Source organism: Dendrobates tinctorius, unplaced genomic scaffold (assembly GCF_039654945.1).
Source record: "Dendrobates tinctorius isolate UK_male_01 unplaced genomic scaffold, ASM3965494v1 ptg000326l, whole genome shotgun sequence".
In the NCBI taxonomy this organism is placed as follows: domain Eukaryota; kingdom Metazoa; phylum Chordata; class Amphibia; order Anura; family Dendrobatidae; genus Dendrobates; species Dendrobates tinctorius.
In genome coordinates, this window is record NW_027361993.1 from 9,974,988 (window position 1) to 9,992,788 (window position 17,801).

The 17,801-nt window shown below is 43.1% G+C and overlaps 1 protein-coding gene across 1 annotated transcript in view; it reads left to right on the plus strand.

Moving 5' to 3' along the window:
• Positions 1-17,801, plus strand: part of DNAJC11 (DnaJ heat shock protein family (Hsp40) member C11) — a 202,317-nt gene that overhangs the window by 123,382 nt on the left and 61,134 nt on the right. The window contains exons 5-6 of the mRNA XM_073561729.1: positions 9,656-9,784; positions 12,004-12,126. Of these exons, the coding sequence (XP_073417830.1) occupies positions 9,656-9,784; positions 12,004-12,126 (252 nt within the window). The remainder of the gene's footprint in view (positions 1-9,655; positions 9,785-12,003; positions 12,127-17,801) is intronic.

Here is a 17,801-nt window from a genome sequence, read left to right on the forward strand (position 1 = left end):
GATCAAATCCCCATGTATTGTAGGTGTAATAACAATATTAGCAAATATCTCCAATTAGAAATGTAGTGTAGTTCTTCAGATTCGCTATGTCGCTTACCTGATATAGAAAAATAAAATGCAAAGAGAGGCGCAATGAATGTACCTGTATTAAAATTGAATTCCCTAACTAAATTGACATGGTGCTCACCTTACAGGGTTGTGCCACCCTTGCACAACCATGGTGTAAACATGAATGGTAGTTGGGGAGCGTCTCCTCACAATCCAGAAGGGCACTGCACGTAGCTGTCACCAACCTCCGTTCTCCAGGTCAGTCCATCTCTCACCGGCTTCCTGACGTGAAGTTGAGACCGATCCCAGCCGTAAGTGAACACCAAGGGTCCCGGAGTTTCCCAGCACCGCCCAGCAAACACCGGTTCTCCCACAAACAACTGCCCTCCAAGCTGCTACTGCCGCTAATCCTCAGAGAGGAAAATTCAATGTGAAGCAACAAAAAAAAAAGGCGGTCTATAGGAGTGCTAAAGGAGAGGCAGAAACCAGAAAAAGGGTAAAAAAAAACTCAGCTTTAATTCTTCCTCCAATACCCACAACGTGTTTCTACGGTCACAGCCGTCTTCCTCAGGTGGAATGAAGGACGCATCAGTTATTACAGCCTTTATAGGTAGCTCTAATTGGTCTAGTTCCAACTAGAGCTACCTATAAAGGCTGTAATAACTGATGCGTCCTTCATTCCACCTGAGGAAGACTGCTGTGACCGTAGAAACGCGTTGTGGGTATTGGAGGAAGAATAAAAGCTGAGGTTTTTTTTTTACCCTTTTTTCTGGATTCTGCCTCTCTTTTTTAGCGCTCCTATAGACCGCCTTTTTTTTTTTTTTTTGTTGCTTCGCTTACCTGATATAGGACATTCCAGCAGCTTTAGGTATCCATGGTTATGACCACTCATTTAGTGACAGTTACCTAGTTGCTAATAGTCAGGATCATGGATAACTAAGCTACTACAATGCCCTGCGCATGAGGTAAGTGACATGTGTATGGATTTCCCCCGTATGTTTGCCTTTTTCCTCATCGTGCATCTTGGCGGCATCTCTTCCCCATGTAAGCTGTGCAAATGCACATGATGAAAAGGAAGCCATGGTTGGTCAGATCAGGTCACCATCTTCTAGCTGTAGCCCTCCTGTATCACATGGGTACTCTGTCTGCTCTGTGGGTGTGCAGCCCCATATACAGCAGCTGAAATTCTCTGCATGTCGGACACCTTTCAGAGACCCTCTCAGCCCATCGCAATCTCTGGTATCTGCTGTTTGCCACCAGTTAATAGAAACATTCTTGATCAAACCCAGAAGTTAAAAACGAATTATAACTGAACCCTTCTCACAGCTGAGGGATCGCAACAATTGCGTCTGGTGTAAACAATCCTCTGTGAGTAGAACAATCAGACTATAAGCTCCAGCAGTCCACCATCTCTGCTACATAGTAACAGATTTGTGCTGCTGCTATAATCCGCCATGGAAGGTTATCTGGGCAAGATACAATTGTAGCCAAGTGTTGATTGTGTGCAGCTTTCAGCCTCAGGGTACAAACAAGAATTGTTCTATTCACTGACAGCAAGCAGAAATGTTTAAATTAGTAAGGCATTCTAGCAGGAAGCGTGTCAGACAATTGCACTGTTTGTTGGCATACTTTGCAGTTTTTAATTTGAGGAGCAGTTGCCCTTTAAGAGCCGTGTAATGCGCAGCTGCTTTACTTAGGGTTTAACCCTCGCATTAAAGCGGCATCTCCTTTGTCTTGGCCATGGTCCACGGAGTCCATAACTGAGCCGATGATGGAGTGATGTCTTACAAGCCTTGTAGACGATGGTGAAGATTCATAAGTACTCCGCAGACAGGAGCGGCGTATTTGTCAGAGTTACCCAAGTGAACGGTCTGGTAATGCCTCAGCGGTGCGCCCGTCTCCTGGGGCCAGGGGGGATGATCTATTTTCATTTGTTGGTTTTTATATGGAACATAAGTCATCCAGAGCCAGCAATCTTTTACCTTCATCCAAAAGTTCTTGTTTTCTTCTGGATATTATTATGTATTGTACAGCATTGCCTAATAATAATACCTGCATGGTATTTCCAAAAAAATTATCCTCACTTTTCCTTATATGATGCAGTGTCCCACAGTTCTATACAGCGTAGATCACCCAGGGCCACCTGATTCATAAACATGCTGAAAAAGAGAATGGACAGCACCTCCATTATTCCCTATAATGAGGCAAATGGAGACCCTGTCGACGCTGTCTGGCCTATGATCCAAGGGGTAATCGTCTTTTTAGGCGTGCATAAAAACGTGGTCTGCCACAGTTTTATGCACCTCTGGGGAAAAAAAGGACATTGTTGAACAGGTAACTGCTGCTTTATTACAGTGAATGGATCCCTTGGGGGTTTCATCTGAATCACATCATTGGGAGATTTAGATGGAAACCCCAAAGTAAGTGCTCAGTGTAGATCATGGGAAAAATATGATCTTAAACCTTATGTAAAATGTTCCCAAACTCAGTCCGCAAAAAAAGCCCCTATTCAGGTCTGTCACCTGTCAATGGATTTATAGGGGTCTTCCACGTTACTGGTAGCACATAGGCTCTGGAAAAGCGAAATGGCACCTCGCCCCCCAAAAGAAATTCATCAAATTTTGCACTCCCAAATTCAAATGGCCATCCTCACTTCTGAGCCCCCACAGTGTCTCTAAACTATATTTAGAGTCCACATGTTTGGCATTTCTGTAGCGATGAGAGCCCACTTAATTTACTTGTCCATATCTCCAGAACCAGGAGCTCGGAACAATAACATCCACTGCTACTTGTTTCTGGAAAACACCCATGGAGTCACTACACCTAGAGATAAGTTTCCAAAATGGGGTGTCTTGACAGGGGATTCTGCTCTTCTGGAACTTTGGGGCTCTATATGGAGTCCGCAAACTATTCTAGGAAAGGACGCAAATAGAGCTCCATCCCTCCCAAGTCCTGCTGTGTAGCTAAGTAGTACTGTACAGCCACATATGGGGTATTGCCATGTTCAGTAGAAATTGTGGGACAAATTTTAGCTCCTCATGGGTTCTACCAATATGAAATGGCACCCTCAAAAGAGTCAAGCAAAATGTGAACTCCAATATGGCGCTTCTTCCCTTCTGAGCTTTGCACTGTGCCTCAAAAGTAGTTTTCGACCACATATGGGGAATCGGCGTAATTGGGAGAAATTGCACAGCAAATTTTGGGTTCTTTTTTGGTGGGAAAAATGAGATTTTTTTTTTTCTATTTTCACAGCTCTACCTTGTAAACTTCTGTGAAGCACCTGGGAGTTCAATGTGCTCACCACACATCTAGATAAGTTCCCTGAGTTTCTAAAATGGTGTCATTTGTGGGCTGCTTCCACTGTTTAGGCACATCAGGGTGCTCCAAACGCCACATGGCATCCTCTAATTCCAGCAAATTTTACATTCAAAAAGTCATATAGTCTTCGTTCCCTTCCGAACTCTGCCTTGCACTCACACTGGTTTTCTCCCACATATGGGGTATCAGCATGCTTAGGAGACATTGCACAAAACTTTTTGGGGTCCATTTTGTCCTGTTATCCATGCAAAAATATAAAAAAATGTTGGGTTCAAAATAAAATTTTTGTGATATTTTTTTTTTTTTTTTTTTTTTTTACACAGTCAAAAAATTCCTGTGAAGCACCTGAAGGGGTTAATAAACTTCTTGAATGTGGTTTTGTGCACCTTGAGGGGTGCAGATTTTATAATGGTGTCACTTTTTGGTTATTTTCTGTCATGTAGACCCCTCAAAGTTGCTTCAAATGTGATGTGGTCCCTAAAAAAATTGATTTTGTATCTTTTGGTTGGAAAATGAGAAATTGCTGATCAACGTTTAACCCTTATAACTTCCTAACCAAAAAAAGTTTCAAAAATTATGCTGATGTAAAGTGGACATGTGGGAAATGTTATTTATTAACTATTTATTGGCATAAAAGTTTGAAAATTTCAAAATTTTTGCCAAATTTTCCTGTTTTTTTATATTTTTTTTTTTTAACGAATAAACCTGTCCTATTAAAGAAATTTTACCACTATCATGAAGTACTGAAGTACAATATGTCACTAATAAACATTGTCAGAAACACGGGGATCCATTGAAGAGTTATTACCTCATAAAGTGACAGTGGTCAGAATTATAACATTTGGCCTGGTCAGGAAGGTGAAACCAGGCTTGTAGGGTAAAGGGGTTAATGGGAATCTGTCAGGGGAATCACTCCTTCTAAGCCGTCTATATGGGCATGTAGGTCATTAATAAAATGATACCTTGATATCTGTGATCTAATGTTTTATTTCAGAGAAATCCCCGTTTTTCAGATATGTAAACAAGCTGTTCCAGGCTATGGGCCGGACATAGATCTCCCTTTAATATGAGTTTCTCAGCCGATTTTTATGGGGCTGCTCTTTTTTCTATTCAGCGGCTACTACACACGACGTGTATTATCACATGCATCCATACTTATAAATGGGCAAACATATAGAGCATGGACAGGCTGGATCAATTTGAGGATGATGCTGACTGTAGAGGGGTCCTGAGGATGTCTAGCAGTGTATATGTAAAGGGGTGGTCCTGATGAGATAACCCCCTTCAGCGTTTTGCATTGTTTTTAGGGGTCGTTTTGGGGTCTGCAGCTGTTTTTTCCTATAGTGGATGCAGTGTGCTTATGCTTCCATGATTACAAGTTTGTGGCTTTCACTTCACACATGTACTGACCCTGGAATACATGGCAGTGCAACTGGCGCCATCTAGAGTCTGTTACAATGAAGTGCATCTAAAAATCACCAGTAAATATATCAGTGAGCCACCTCCTATTAGGTTATTAAAAACACAATTGTTTCTCTAATTTATATCTGTTGCTCGGAAAGCTGGGATACAGCCACCATTGTCACCCAGCGTTTCCTGAACCTAGTTATATCGCAGAGCATGCCTCATAGGGGGTTGCACCTATACAGCTCTGGCAAAAATTAAGAGACCACTTTCAAATGTTCACTTTGTCTGATTTTTCTCTTTATAGGTATATTTTTGAGTAAAATGTAAATTTTTCTTTTAGTGTATAAACTTCTGACATGTCTCTGAAGTTCCAAGCAATAAATTTTGTATTTTTTTTCGGACAAAGAAAAATGGTCAAAATGTAAAAAAAGAAAAAACCTAGTACTTTCAGACTGCAAATGATGCAAAGAAAACAAGTTAATAATCATTTAGAAACAACAATATTAATGTTTTAACTCAGGAAGAGTTCAGAAATCAATATTATGTGGAATAACCATGATTTTTAATCCCAGCTTTCATGTGTCTTGGCATGCTTTCCTCCAGTTTTTCACACTACTTTTGGGTGACCTTATGCCACTCCTGGTACAATAATTTAAGCAGCTCTTCTTTGTTTGATGGCTTGTGACTATCCATCTTCCTCTTGATTACATTCCAGAGGTTTTCAATGGGGGGTCAGGTCTGGAGATTGGGATGGCCATGGCAGGGATTTGATGTGGTGCTCTCTTAATTTTTTCCAGAGCTGTATATGAGATGCATCAGTATATACTGTATCTAGTGCCAAATACTTTAAATTCTCAAAATACCCCTTGAAAAGGAGACTGCTTCTAAAGTGCAGGATTAGTAAGGTTTGTGGTGTTCACAAAAGCACCATGGTCCAAAAGAGACTGGAAGGCTTTCCCAGCAAGGTGGTTCACCTTCTACTGTATAGACAATGCTCCGTAAAACAGTCTGATACATTTTGCATACACCCATACATTACAGCAGCCTAGGAGAGCAGAGAAAGATCTGTGCAGCTGATGTAGTTAGCTGCTGCGAATCCTGGAAGTCAATACTATACAGTCCCCCTTTGATCCTGTGAATGAAGGGAACCAGTGCTGGTGTAGTCTTGCCACCATTATTAAGTCTTCAAAGTAGTGATGAGCGAGCGTGCTCCTGTTTAATCTAGTATTTTCGGTGTGCTCGAATACTATGCTTGAGTCGCCGCAGCTGTTCGTCAACCGCGACACACTTGGGGATTACCTAACGAACAGACAATCCCTGCGTGAGTTGCAGCTACTGAACAGCCGCGATGACTCGAACACATTTTTCGAGCACACCGAAATGCTCCATTAGCACCAGAACATGCTTGGATAACACCTCATCCGAGCACGCTCGCTCGTCACAATTCCTAGTATTGCCCTTCACAGTGCTCATCCCAGCCACCAGGCTGTTAGGGGAACTCACTTTCCACTGGTGGATGTCGCTTTGGTAAGTGTCCCAGGGGTCGGACCCTGGGGGAATACCCACAAGAGGGGAAAACACTGTTGGGCTAAGTTCATATGGCTGTATAAAAAATTGAGACATTTTTAATCTAGAAAGAGATGACAATTTTTCACCAGCTTAATCGCCCATGTGCCATCTGTATATACATTTTTGACATGTGTATGACGCCGTTTTTATACCTCAATAATTATAAAATCATGCAAGACCAAATACGGTTTCCTGTGTGAATAGTAACCATAGATGCATTAAAAACAGAAACCATACAGATAGTGTCCGTACTGCATCAGCTTTTTTTTCTGTGCAGTCATTGAAAAGTATAGATGAGCGTTATCCGAAAAATAAATGGGACTAGAGCATGCCAAGATTTTTTTTTCACACAAATCATTGGTCCGTGTGAAAAACTGATGATGTGAACTAGCACCTTAACATCAGTCCATGTGTGAAGTGCAACTGCTAGCAGCGCTTGGGATCGGCAGGGGACAAACTGAACGGGTGCACAAAACTGCACATTTACAAGAGCTTCTTAGATAGTAAAATATAACTTTTGGGATTCTGTTGTCCTTTAAAAAGTTGAGAGCAAAAAAAAAAAAGGGAAAAAAAAGTTGGGTAAGATGGATCAGCAAAGCAACAGCCATTAAAAGAAATGAGGCGCGCTAAATCCAGTCAACTGATTAACTTTGCAGCCAGGGGAACGTCGACAACACATTATGGTGCCATGCAGCTTAATGGTATTGCTTCCTTCACTTCTTTACAGTGGTTGTGGCCTTTCCAAAGACGACGCTTTCAGCTTAAACGGGGAGAAAAGGTTAACAATTCATCAGGCGGGCCCCCTCCTCGCCCCATTCAATTATGACGAATGCTATGCCCAAATTAATCCACGTAGTCTACTCCGTGTGATTAGCCGCTCTATTTATAGGACATTTTTCAAGACTCGATCCCCTGGCCTAGACCTTGCATCGTATCTCGCTAGTTTACAAGCTGCTGGGAAAACACATGTGGGAATTCGCATTTCCATTTGTACTCATTATATCTTCCGTGTGGGTGAGGTCACTTTTCCTTCTCGCAAACTTATCTGTAAGTTTTCTCGTGTTTGCATGCTCACTGCTTTATGAAGCTCTCACTCATTAAACACTACGGGGCTCTAAAATCTCCACATTTTCTACCTTTGCGTCATCCTTTTTTTTTTTTTTCCCCCCTTCCAAGACTCTAGAAGATGTGACCCGTGTTTTCATCTCCCTTTGTGATGGAACTGAGGATGAAAAAAAAAAAACCTTTAATCTGTAATCATCTGGATATCCTGGAGCGCTTCCATCTCTGGATTAGTCTTCTCCTTGGAGACCTGGGCTCCCGTTCTTTTGAAGCTTGCACCCACATTTACGATACTTTTCATCTCAATATCATTTTCCCCTTAGAGGCTCTGGGAAGAACCTCGGCAATTTTTTTTCTGTCCGTGTTGCAGAAAAGAATGAGAATGTTCACGCTTGACACTTCTTGCACATTCTGCAAGGAAAAGTCTGCATATTCCATTATTATTATTTATTTATATAGCGCCATTGATTCCATGGTGCTGTACATGAGAAGGGGTTACATACAAATTACAGATATCACTTACAGTAAACAAACTAACAATCACAGACTGATACAGAGGGGAGAGAGGACCCTGCCCTTTCGGGCTTACATTCTACAGGATGGTGGAGAAGGAGACAGTAGGTTGGGGGGTTGCAGCAGCTCCGGTGTTGGTTGAGGTGATATCACCGGTAGTGGGGAGAGAGAAGGAGGAGGTAGCAGGGTCATTGCAGGCTGTAGGCTTTCTTGAAGAGGTCGGTTTTCAGGTTCCATCTGAAGGATCCAAATGTGGTTGATAGTCGGACTTGTTGGGGCAAAGAATTCCAGAGAATAGGGGCAATTCGGGAGAAGTCTTGGAGGCAGCTGGGTGAGGAGCGAATAAGTGTGGAGGAGAGTAGGAGGTCTTGGGAGGACCGGAGATTACGTGAGGGAAGGTATCGGGAGATTAGTTCAGAGACATATGGGGGAGACAGGTTATAGATGGCCTTGTAGGTCAGAATTAGTAATTTGAACTGGATATGCTGAGGGAGTGGGAGCCAGTGAAGAGATCTGCAACGGGGAGAAGCGGAGGAGTAGCGAGGAGAGAGATGAATTAGTGTAGAATTCAATGGAAAAGCGTCAGCCCCAGATTTTTTGGAGTAGAAGATCTACTAAATACGCGTCAGATTCGCCATAGGAAAACCATGAACATAATGGGTGTGCATATATAAGGCCAAGATCCTTCCAAACACTGCATCGCAGACCTGCGCCAATCAACAGTAAAATCAAGTGCGGTTCTGCATGACATTCTCGGCTGCTGCATTGTGTACAGGCACCCTGAAACCATTCCCCTCCTCCCTGAAAAGTAAAATTCAATATTATTTATAGTAATATTGGCAAAAATTAAAGAATATTAAAGGTCAAATCTCAGAATACTGCAGAGATAAACACAACATTGTGGCAAAGTGTGAACATACACTTATTACTTATGCTATTTCTTTTCTTAGTAAGTTTCCATAACAGATAGGAATGTCCCAGGGATTGTCTCCAGTTTTCCTCACACCAATTGGCAAATCTACTTAGTTATAAAGCAGCTAAATGACAGCAGCGTCTAGATGTTACAGCATAGTGGATCTTATGAAATCCCATCTCCACTAAGCGTGCAGGGCAGCATCCGGCGGCCCTGCGTAACCGGACATGCGCGCTTCTTTATAGACTGCAGAATGTCTATTTATCTTGCAGAGACGCTCCGTCTCTGCCAGATAAATAACCCAGTCTATGAATAAGGATGCAGTGATTCGGTATGTGTTCACTGAACACATCTGGATTCACGGCACGTCCAATGGGGGTGGCGCTTTGGGCGGAGCGTAGTATCCGCTGCGTCCAAATCACAGGGATTCCGGACGGTGGAAACATACTCTTATAGAATATGCTCCTTCCAGTGACAGATATGTCGTGCTGATGGCTTTCTAGTACCGAGCATGAAATATTCTTAGAGGTTCCCTGACCAGTGATTAATATAGATGATGTCTTTATGGGATATAACACTCCAAATGTGTAAGGGGCTGCGGAGCGGCCTGAGACATCTCCCACCCTGTGTTTGCAGCCAGTGCTGTCTTTTTGTAGTTACCAGTTGTCCCATAATTGTTCCCGCCCCTCTTGATACATGTTGGTGTCAGGCTCCGCTCGCTCCTGTGTGTGCTTTTTTCCAGCTTAATCTCTGTTGTTCCTACTGATTTTTGAATGTATTTATTTCCCCTCATTTTCCCTATATTTCTTATTTCTCCCTTCTCAGGGGACAATTAGTGTTGGCATAGATGCCACGGAGCTGTTTGATCGCTATGATGAAGATTTTGAAGACCTGCCAGGAAGTGGCTTTCCGCAGATTGAAATTAACCGTATGCACATCTCGCAATCTATTGAGGTACACACAGCTAATTTCTCTCCATATAAAAATATATCTGAATTTGCATGGCATAGCAGCCCCACAAAGCGTCTTAGTGAAGGTTTATTCTTATTTTCTAGTCCTGACTTTATAGAAGGGGGCTGCCCATCCAGGATTTTCACCAGTAAGCTTGAAACCGAAAAGCATCTCTCCATGCATAACTCCTACAAACCATGGTTTTCGAAAGATCAGCAAAATGGCACTGTTGCAAGGACATACCACTGGAGTAGGGTTTAAAGAGAACGCCAGACATGGTGGTGCTCAACTTTCTTTACAAAAATATGAAAATAGAAAAAAAAATACGTGACACCCACCCCTGGCGCTTTATTTTATTTATTTTATGCTCTTAAAGGAATACAGAGTGAGGACACAGACTTGGCTACAGCTGTTTCGCATCTAATTACGCTTCATCAGGCCCTGACTCCTGTTTCACCAGATGCAGCTTAACTAGATGTAAAACAGCCTAGTCTAGTTTGTATGTCTTTGCTCTGCTTTCCCATGTTACCATGGAATAAAAAGGCACACAATAATGCGCCAGTGATGAGTTCCAGTCATTTCTCTTCTATTCTCGCAAACTTTGTAATACTTGGTTTCCCCTTTGGTGGAGCTGCAAGGAAATTGAACACTGATTTTTCTGTTCTCCTAGAGATTAAGACTACAGCTACACAGTAAATTTGGCCAATTCATAGGTCAAACACTCAGATATTACTGTGTGACAGTGCTACTTTGCAGCATAGTGTAATTGCATGTGATCACCTTGTTCAAATTCCCTGCAGCGTCAACACAGCAATGGTCTGTATGAATAAGGCTGGGGCCACATGGGGATTTTGGATGTGATCAAAGTTCACTAGATGTTTCTACATCACAATGTGAATGGGGTCACGTTGCAAATCCTGGGGTGCTGCATCCCCCCTCCTCTCTCAATAAACTTTTACAAGCAAGAAGGTATAATTTGATCCCTCACTGCAGACAGATATGTAGACAAAGTTCAGTAGTTCTTGAGAGTGCAATCACTGCAGGACAGAGCAAATCAGGCCAGAATTCTGGTGGAAAACTGCTTGATGATTTGGGTCCCAAATATTTTTCATATGTATCATCCAGAACATACCGTAACTTTCACATCCAGGTTCCCAGTCAATAAACTTCATCACCCAGGGCCTTGCCCCATAATCTAATGGGTGCAAACTTAAAGGGAACTTGTCACCCCCCCAGGGCGGTTTTAAGTAAAAGAGCCACCTTGAAGGTGGCTCTTCTGTTTCTGATCCCTAGTAACGCCGAAATATTGACTTTTCTAAATTGCTCCCCATACCTGTATTGAGTCCCATAGGTATGATGTGTCCCCCTGTATCAGTCGCCTCCTATCCATCCATCATCTCCCTGTTGTGTCTGTGCACCGCCTCCTCCTGTGATGCTGTTACATGCCTGCGCTGTGCCAACAGCTCTCGAGCATGTGCAGTGCACGCTGCCCGGGAACTGACATCAGGCTATCGCGCCTACATGTTTCGGAGGCCCCAGATCCCGCCCCGCAGTGTGTTATGATGTATTCACACTGCGGGGCTCGGAATCTGGCACCTGCGCAGTGAGCAGCTATAGCTGCACCTGCCCCCATCTCCCTCCTCCTCTTTCTCTTTCCTCCCTCGGCAGTGTTTGTTGAGCTGACCTGCCAGCTGAGCTCCCCACACGCAGTTCACTATAGCTGGGGGCAGGCGCAGCTATAGATGCTCACTTCGCAGGTGCCAGATTCCCAGCCCCACAGTGTGAATACATAATAACTCACTGTGGGGCGGGATCTGGGGCCTCTGAGACATGCAGGCGCGATAACCTGATGTCAGTTCCCGGGCAGCGCGCACTGCGCATGCGCCGACATGTAACAGCAGCACAGGAGAAGGCGGCACACAGACGCAACAGGGGGTTGATGGACGGATGGGAGGCGGCTGATACAGGGGGACACACCATACCTATGGGACTCAATACAGGTATGGGGAGCAATTTAGAAAAGTCAATATTTCGGCGTTACTAGGGGTCAGAAACAGAAGAGCCACCTTCACAGAGTGCAGCCTTAGGTCTGCTGAAGGTGGCTGTTTTACTTAAAAACGCCCTGGGGGGGTGACAGGTTCCCTTTAAAATAATAAATATCATTGTAATTTTTCTTTTTGTCTTCTGACAAATTTATCAGCATTATGTTCTCTCACTACCAGGCTCCACTGACAGCCACAGATACTGCCATTCTCTCCGGGAGCCTCTCCACTCAAAATGGTAACGGGGGAGGATCAATAAACTTAGCTTTGAGACGAGTGACCTCGGCCAAGGGATGGGGAGAGGTAAGCACCATGGAAAATAAACACTGAAGATCTCTACATCCGCCCGACTGAACAAACAAGAAAACGCACACACAGCACATTATGAATATAAATTGCCAAACAGGACGGAAAGGTAGTTTGCAAACTGGTGTTTATATAATTATGGCTGTCTACCATCCTGTCAGACACGGAGGTTTTATACATCGCTGCCTCTGTGTGAAGGACAAAACTAATGGGATCTTCTTCCAGAGCACAGCCGCTCATGCTGTACAACAAGCCCTGTATCTGTTTAGGTGATTAAGGGGGTATCAATTATTACCAAGGCCCCCGAGGCTACTAGTTAGTAACTTCTCTGGAAGGCATAATATGCTAAACCTGCCTGAGAAGAATCATCTGATCGGGGCTATCACATCCACAAAAGCAAAGAGCTGCACATGGCTGCAGCCTTGGAGCTTGTATATCTCTGTGACGGACATCTATATACCGTCAGCTGGAGGAACATATATTGTCTTGTAGGTGTGCTTAAAGGCACCAGTACAACCCATTTACTCTTCTAGAAATTCATCATTGGCTAAAGTTTCCATCATTTATCTACTACTTCTTGTCCCTCAAAGACCCTCATTGTTTCATTATTTTGTTGTTTTAGTCCAAAACTAAGTGATTACAAACTAAATTGTGATCTGTGTGTGTGTGTGTATATGTATGATTTGTGTGAGTTATTTGTGTGTGTGTGTGTGTGTGTGTGTAGTGTATGGGTGTCGTGTGTTTGAGGTATGTACAGTAGATATGATGAGTGAGGAATGTGTGTGTTATTTGTGTGTGGTGTGTAAAGTGTGTGTTTTATGTAGATTTGATGGGTGTGTGCATGCATGTGGGTATATATGTGTTTGTGGTATATAGGTGTAATGTGTGGGAGTCGGTGTGGTAATTTGGTGTGTGTATATGTGGTATATGAGTGTCGTGCGTGGATGTGTGTTTGCGTGCGCGCGTATATATGTATGTGAGGTTTGTAGGTGTGGTGAGTATGTGTGGCATGTTGGTGTGGTGAGTGAATGTGTGTGTATATATGTGGAGGGTGCTTTTACATATGTGAGGTACATAGGTATGTTAGTGTGTGTGTGTGTGTATGTATATGTATTAGAGGTATATTGGTATGTGTGTGCTTGCATGTGTGTATATGTACAGTGGGGGAAAAAAAGTATTTAGTCAGCCACCAATTGTGCAAGTTCTCCCACTTAAAAACATTATAGTACACTATAAAGCGCAATAGGGTCTTATCCGGGTTAATATTAAAATTATAAAAGAAATTCACTCACCTATTATAGGAGAGATCAGGCATATACGATTGGTAGTCAGCTGCTGCACGTCCAATGGCCAGACAAGTGACCGCCAATATATCAATTCTTATGGAACTTATTTTTGGACTTCCGTGCGCTGCTTGACAAAATACAGCATTCCAATTATGGTAGAAGATTAATCATTTATTCCCAACGCGTTTCGAAGTAAGAACTACAGATATTTGTCTTCCCCTGAGGAAGAAGTAGTTCTTACTTCGAAACGCGTTGGGAATAAATGATTGATTTTCTACCATAATTGGAATCCTGTATTTTGTCAAGCAGCGCACGGAAGTCCAAAAATAAGTTCCATAAGAATTGACTTAAAAACATGAGAGAGGCCTGTAATTGACATCATAGGTAGACCACAACTATTAGAGTCAACATGAGAAAACAAATCCAGAAAATCACCTTGTCTGATTTGGCAAGATTCATTTTGCAAATTATGGTGGAAAATTACTATTTGGTCACCTAAAAACATGCAAGATTTCTGGCTCTCATAGACCTGTAACTTCTTCTTTAAGAGGCTCCTCTGTCCTCCACTCATTACCTGTAATAAAGGCACCTGTTTGAACTTGTTATCAATATAAAAGACACCTGTCCACAACCTCAAACAGTCACACTCCAAACTCCACTATGGCGAAGACCAAAGAGATGTCGAAGGACACCAGAAACAAAATTGTAGCGCTGCACCAGGCTGGGAAGACTGAATCTGCAATAGGCAAGCAGCTTGGTTTGATGAAATCAACTGTTGGAGCAAGAATAAGAAAATGGAAGACATACAAGACTACTGATAATCTCCCTCGATCTGGGGCTCCACGTAAGATCTCAACCTGTGGGGTTAAAATGATCACAAGAACGGTGAGCACAAATCCCAGAACCACACGGGGGGACCGAGTGAATGACCTGCATAGAGCTGGCACCACCATAACAAAAGCTACCATCAGTAACACACTACGCCGCCAGGAACTCAGATCCTGCAGTGCCAGACGTGTCCCCCTGCTTAAGCCAGTACATGTCCGGACCCGTCTGAAGTTTGCTAGAGAGCATTTGGATTATCCAGAAGAGTACTTGGAGACTGTCATATGGTCTGAGGAAACCAAAGTAGAAATGTTTGGTAGAAACAAAACTCATTGTATTTGGAGGCGACAGAATGCTGAGTTGCATCCAAAGAACACAATACCTACTGTGAAGCATGGGGCTGGCAACATCATGCTTTGGGGCTGTTTCTCTGCAAAGGGACCAGGACAACTGATCCGTGTACATGAAAGAATGAATGGGGCCATGTATCGAGAGATTTTGAGTGCAAACCTCCTTCCATCAGCCAGGGCATTGAAGATAAAACGTGGATGGTCCCAAGCACACCACCAGGGCAACGAAAGAGTGGCTTTGTAAGAAGCATATGAAGGTCCTGGAGTGGCATAGCCAGTCTCCAGATCTCAACCCCATAGAAAACCTTTGGAGGGATTTGAAAGTCCATGCTGCCCAACGACAGACCCAAAACATCACTGCTCTAGAGGAGATCTGCATGGAGGAATGGGCCAACATACCACCAACAATGTTTGTACACCTTGTGAAGACTGACAGAAAACGTTTGACCTCTGTCATTGCCAACAAAGGATATGTAACAAATATTGAGATGAACTTTTGTTAATGACCAAATACTTATTTTCCACCTTAATTTGCAAAATAAATCTTGCCAAATCAGACAAGGTGAATTTCTGGATTTGTTTTCTCATTTTGAGTCTCATAGTTGTTGTCTACGTATGATGTCAAATACAGGCCTCTCTCATCTTTTTAAGTGGGAGAACTTGCACAATTGGTGGCTGACTTTTTTTTTCCCCACTGAAGGTGTGGTGAGTGTGTGTGTGTGTGTGTGTGTGTGTGTGTGTGTGTGTGTGTGTGTATGTATATGTTTGTGAGGTATATTGGTGTTTGTATATATGTATGTTTGGTATGTTGGTATGTGTGTGCTTGCTTATGTGTATATGTAGGTTTGGTGTGTATGTTTATGTATGAGGTATGTTGGGGTGTGTGTGTGCGCGCGCGCGCATGCTTGCATGTATGTGAGGTATGTCGGTGTGGTGGATGGGTGAGTCTGTCTATGGCCAGGGTCAAACTTGTGAGAGCAATGCGAGAAACTCGTGCATCAATAACAGACACTGCCGCCGGCATTCAGGACCGGAGTGTTCGGCTGCATGTATTTCTATGCAGCTGCACACTCCGATCCCGAGTGCATGCGGCAGTGCCGGGTATTGATGCGAGAGACTCGCGCGAGTTTCTTGCATTGCTCTCGCAAGTCTGACCCCGGCCTGTGTGTGTCTGTGAAGAGACAAATGGAAAGATTCATAGAATTCAGTGTGAGGGCAAAGATAAGTATGCGACATGCACCTATGTATCCCCAACTCCGCTGTCCAGTTAATCCAGCTCTCCTCCATTTAACCCAATATACACTGGACTATCCTCCCCTGAACCCACTGATATTGGTGAATTCTGCCAACAGTCCAATATAAAAAAAAAACCACACTGAACGTAGCAAATCATATACTTAAACTTGCTGATTAAATGAACCACTGTGGGGAAATGGTGCCATATATTTGATTTAGAAGGTGAATGCCAGACCATTCGGAATAGAACTGAAAACCTAAGAGAAAAACACCGAACATACTGTATGATCAAAGGAAAATCCAAATATAGAGCGGCTATGTGGGGGCTCATACCATATATAAGGGGCTATGTGGGGGATCACACTGTATACACGGGGCTATATGAGGGCTCATATTTTATATGGAGGTTATGTGAGGGCTCACACTGTATAGAGGGGGCTATGTAGGAGCTCATATTTTGTATATAAATGGTTATGTGCAGGCTCACACTCTATACAGGGCCTGTGTCGGGGCTCATATTATATATAAGAAGCTATGTGGAGGCTCATGCTGTTTATAGGGGGCTATGTGATTGCTGATATTGTGTATATAGAGTCTATGTGGGGACTTACACTGTATATAAAGAGGCTATAGGGGGCTCATACGGTATATAGTGGGGCAGTGTGTGGGCTCATACTGTATATAAGGGAATGTAAGCATGCATAATTATGATCAATATTAATTTATGAATTAATAATATAAAATAATTATGTTAATATTGACCAGAATTAATTTCAGCCTATTAGTTCGGCCTTCCACAACAGTCGGGGTCTCTCATGTGGCCCCTCTGGAAAATTAATTGCCCACCCCTACTATACAGTCTTCAAAAGTCCTTCATCTTTACAACCCTCTTGTCTGCTCCACATACAACCATTTCCAATATTTCTCCAGTGCTTCCTCCACTGAAACTCGCTATCTCAATTGTCCAGACTTTCCCTGACCTGTTTAACCTTCAAACACAACCTGAAAACCCACCATCTTCAGAAAATGCTAAAGCCTGCTACCACTGCACTGTCACTACAATGGCCTCAGCTACTGTCTGCTTTCATTGTACACTTTTTATTTCATTGCATCCATTTGGTAAATTCAAAAAAGTTCATTTTTTTTCTCATTAATGTACACTCTGCACCCCATCTTGACTGAAAAAAAAAGAAATGTACAAATTTTGCAAATTTATTAAAATAGAAAAACAAATATCGAAATAGCACATGGTCATAAGTATTCAGACCCTTTGCTCAGTATTGTGAACTAGTACAGCCATGAGTCTTCTTGGGAATGGCGCAACAAGTTTTTCATACCTGGATTTGGGGATCCTCTGTCATTCTTCCTTGCAGATCCTCTCCAGTTCCGTCAGGTTGGATGGTGAACGTTGGTGGACAGCCATTTTCAGGTCTCTCCAGATATGCTCAATTGGGTTTAGGTCAGGGCTCTGGCTGGGTTTTCATCCAGGATATCTCTGTACTTGGCCGCATTCATGTTTTCTTCAATTGCAAACAGTCGTCCTATCTCTGCAGCTGAAGAACACCCCCATAGCATAATGCTGCCACCACCATAGTTCACTGTTGGGATTGTATTGGGCAGGTGATGAGAAGTGCCTGGTTTTCTCCACACATACCACTTAGAATTATCACAAAAAAGTTCTGTCTTCATCTCATCAGACCAGAGAATCTTATTTCTCATAGCCTGGGAGTCCTTCACCTGTTTCTTAGCAAACTCTATGCGGGCATTCATATGGCTTGCACTGATGAGAGGCTTCCATCGGACCACTCTGCCATAAAGGCCCAACTAGTGGAGGGCTATAGTGATATTAGACTTTGAGGAACTTTCTCCCATCTCACTACTGCATTTGTGGAGCTCAGCCACAGTGATCTTGGGGTTCTTCTTTACTTCTCTCACCAAGGTTCTTCTCCCACCGTTGCTCAGGCTGGTCGACCAG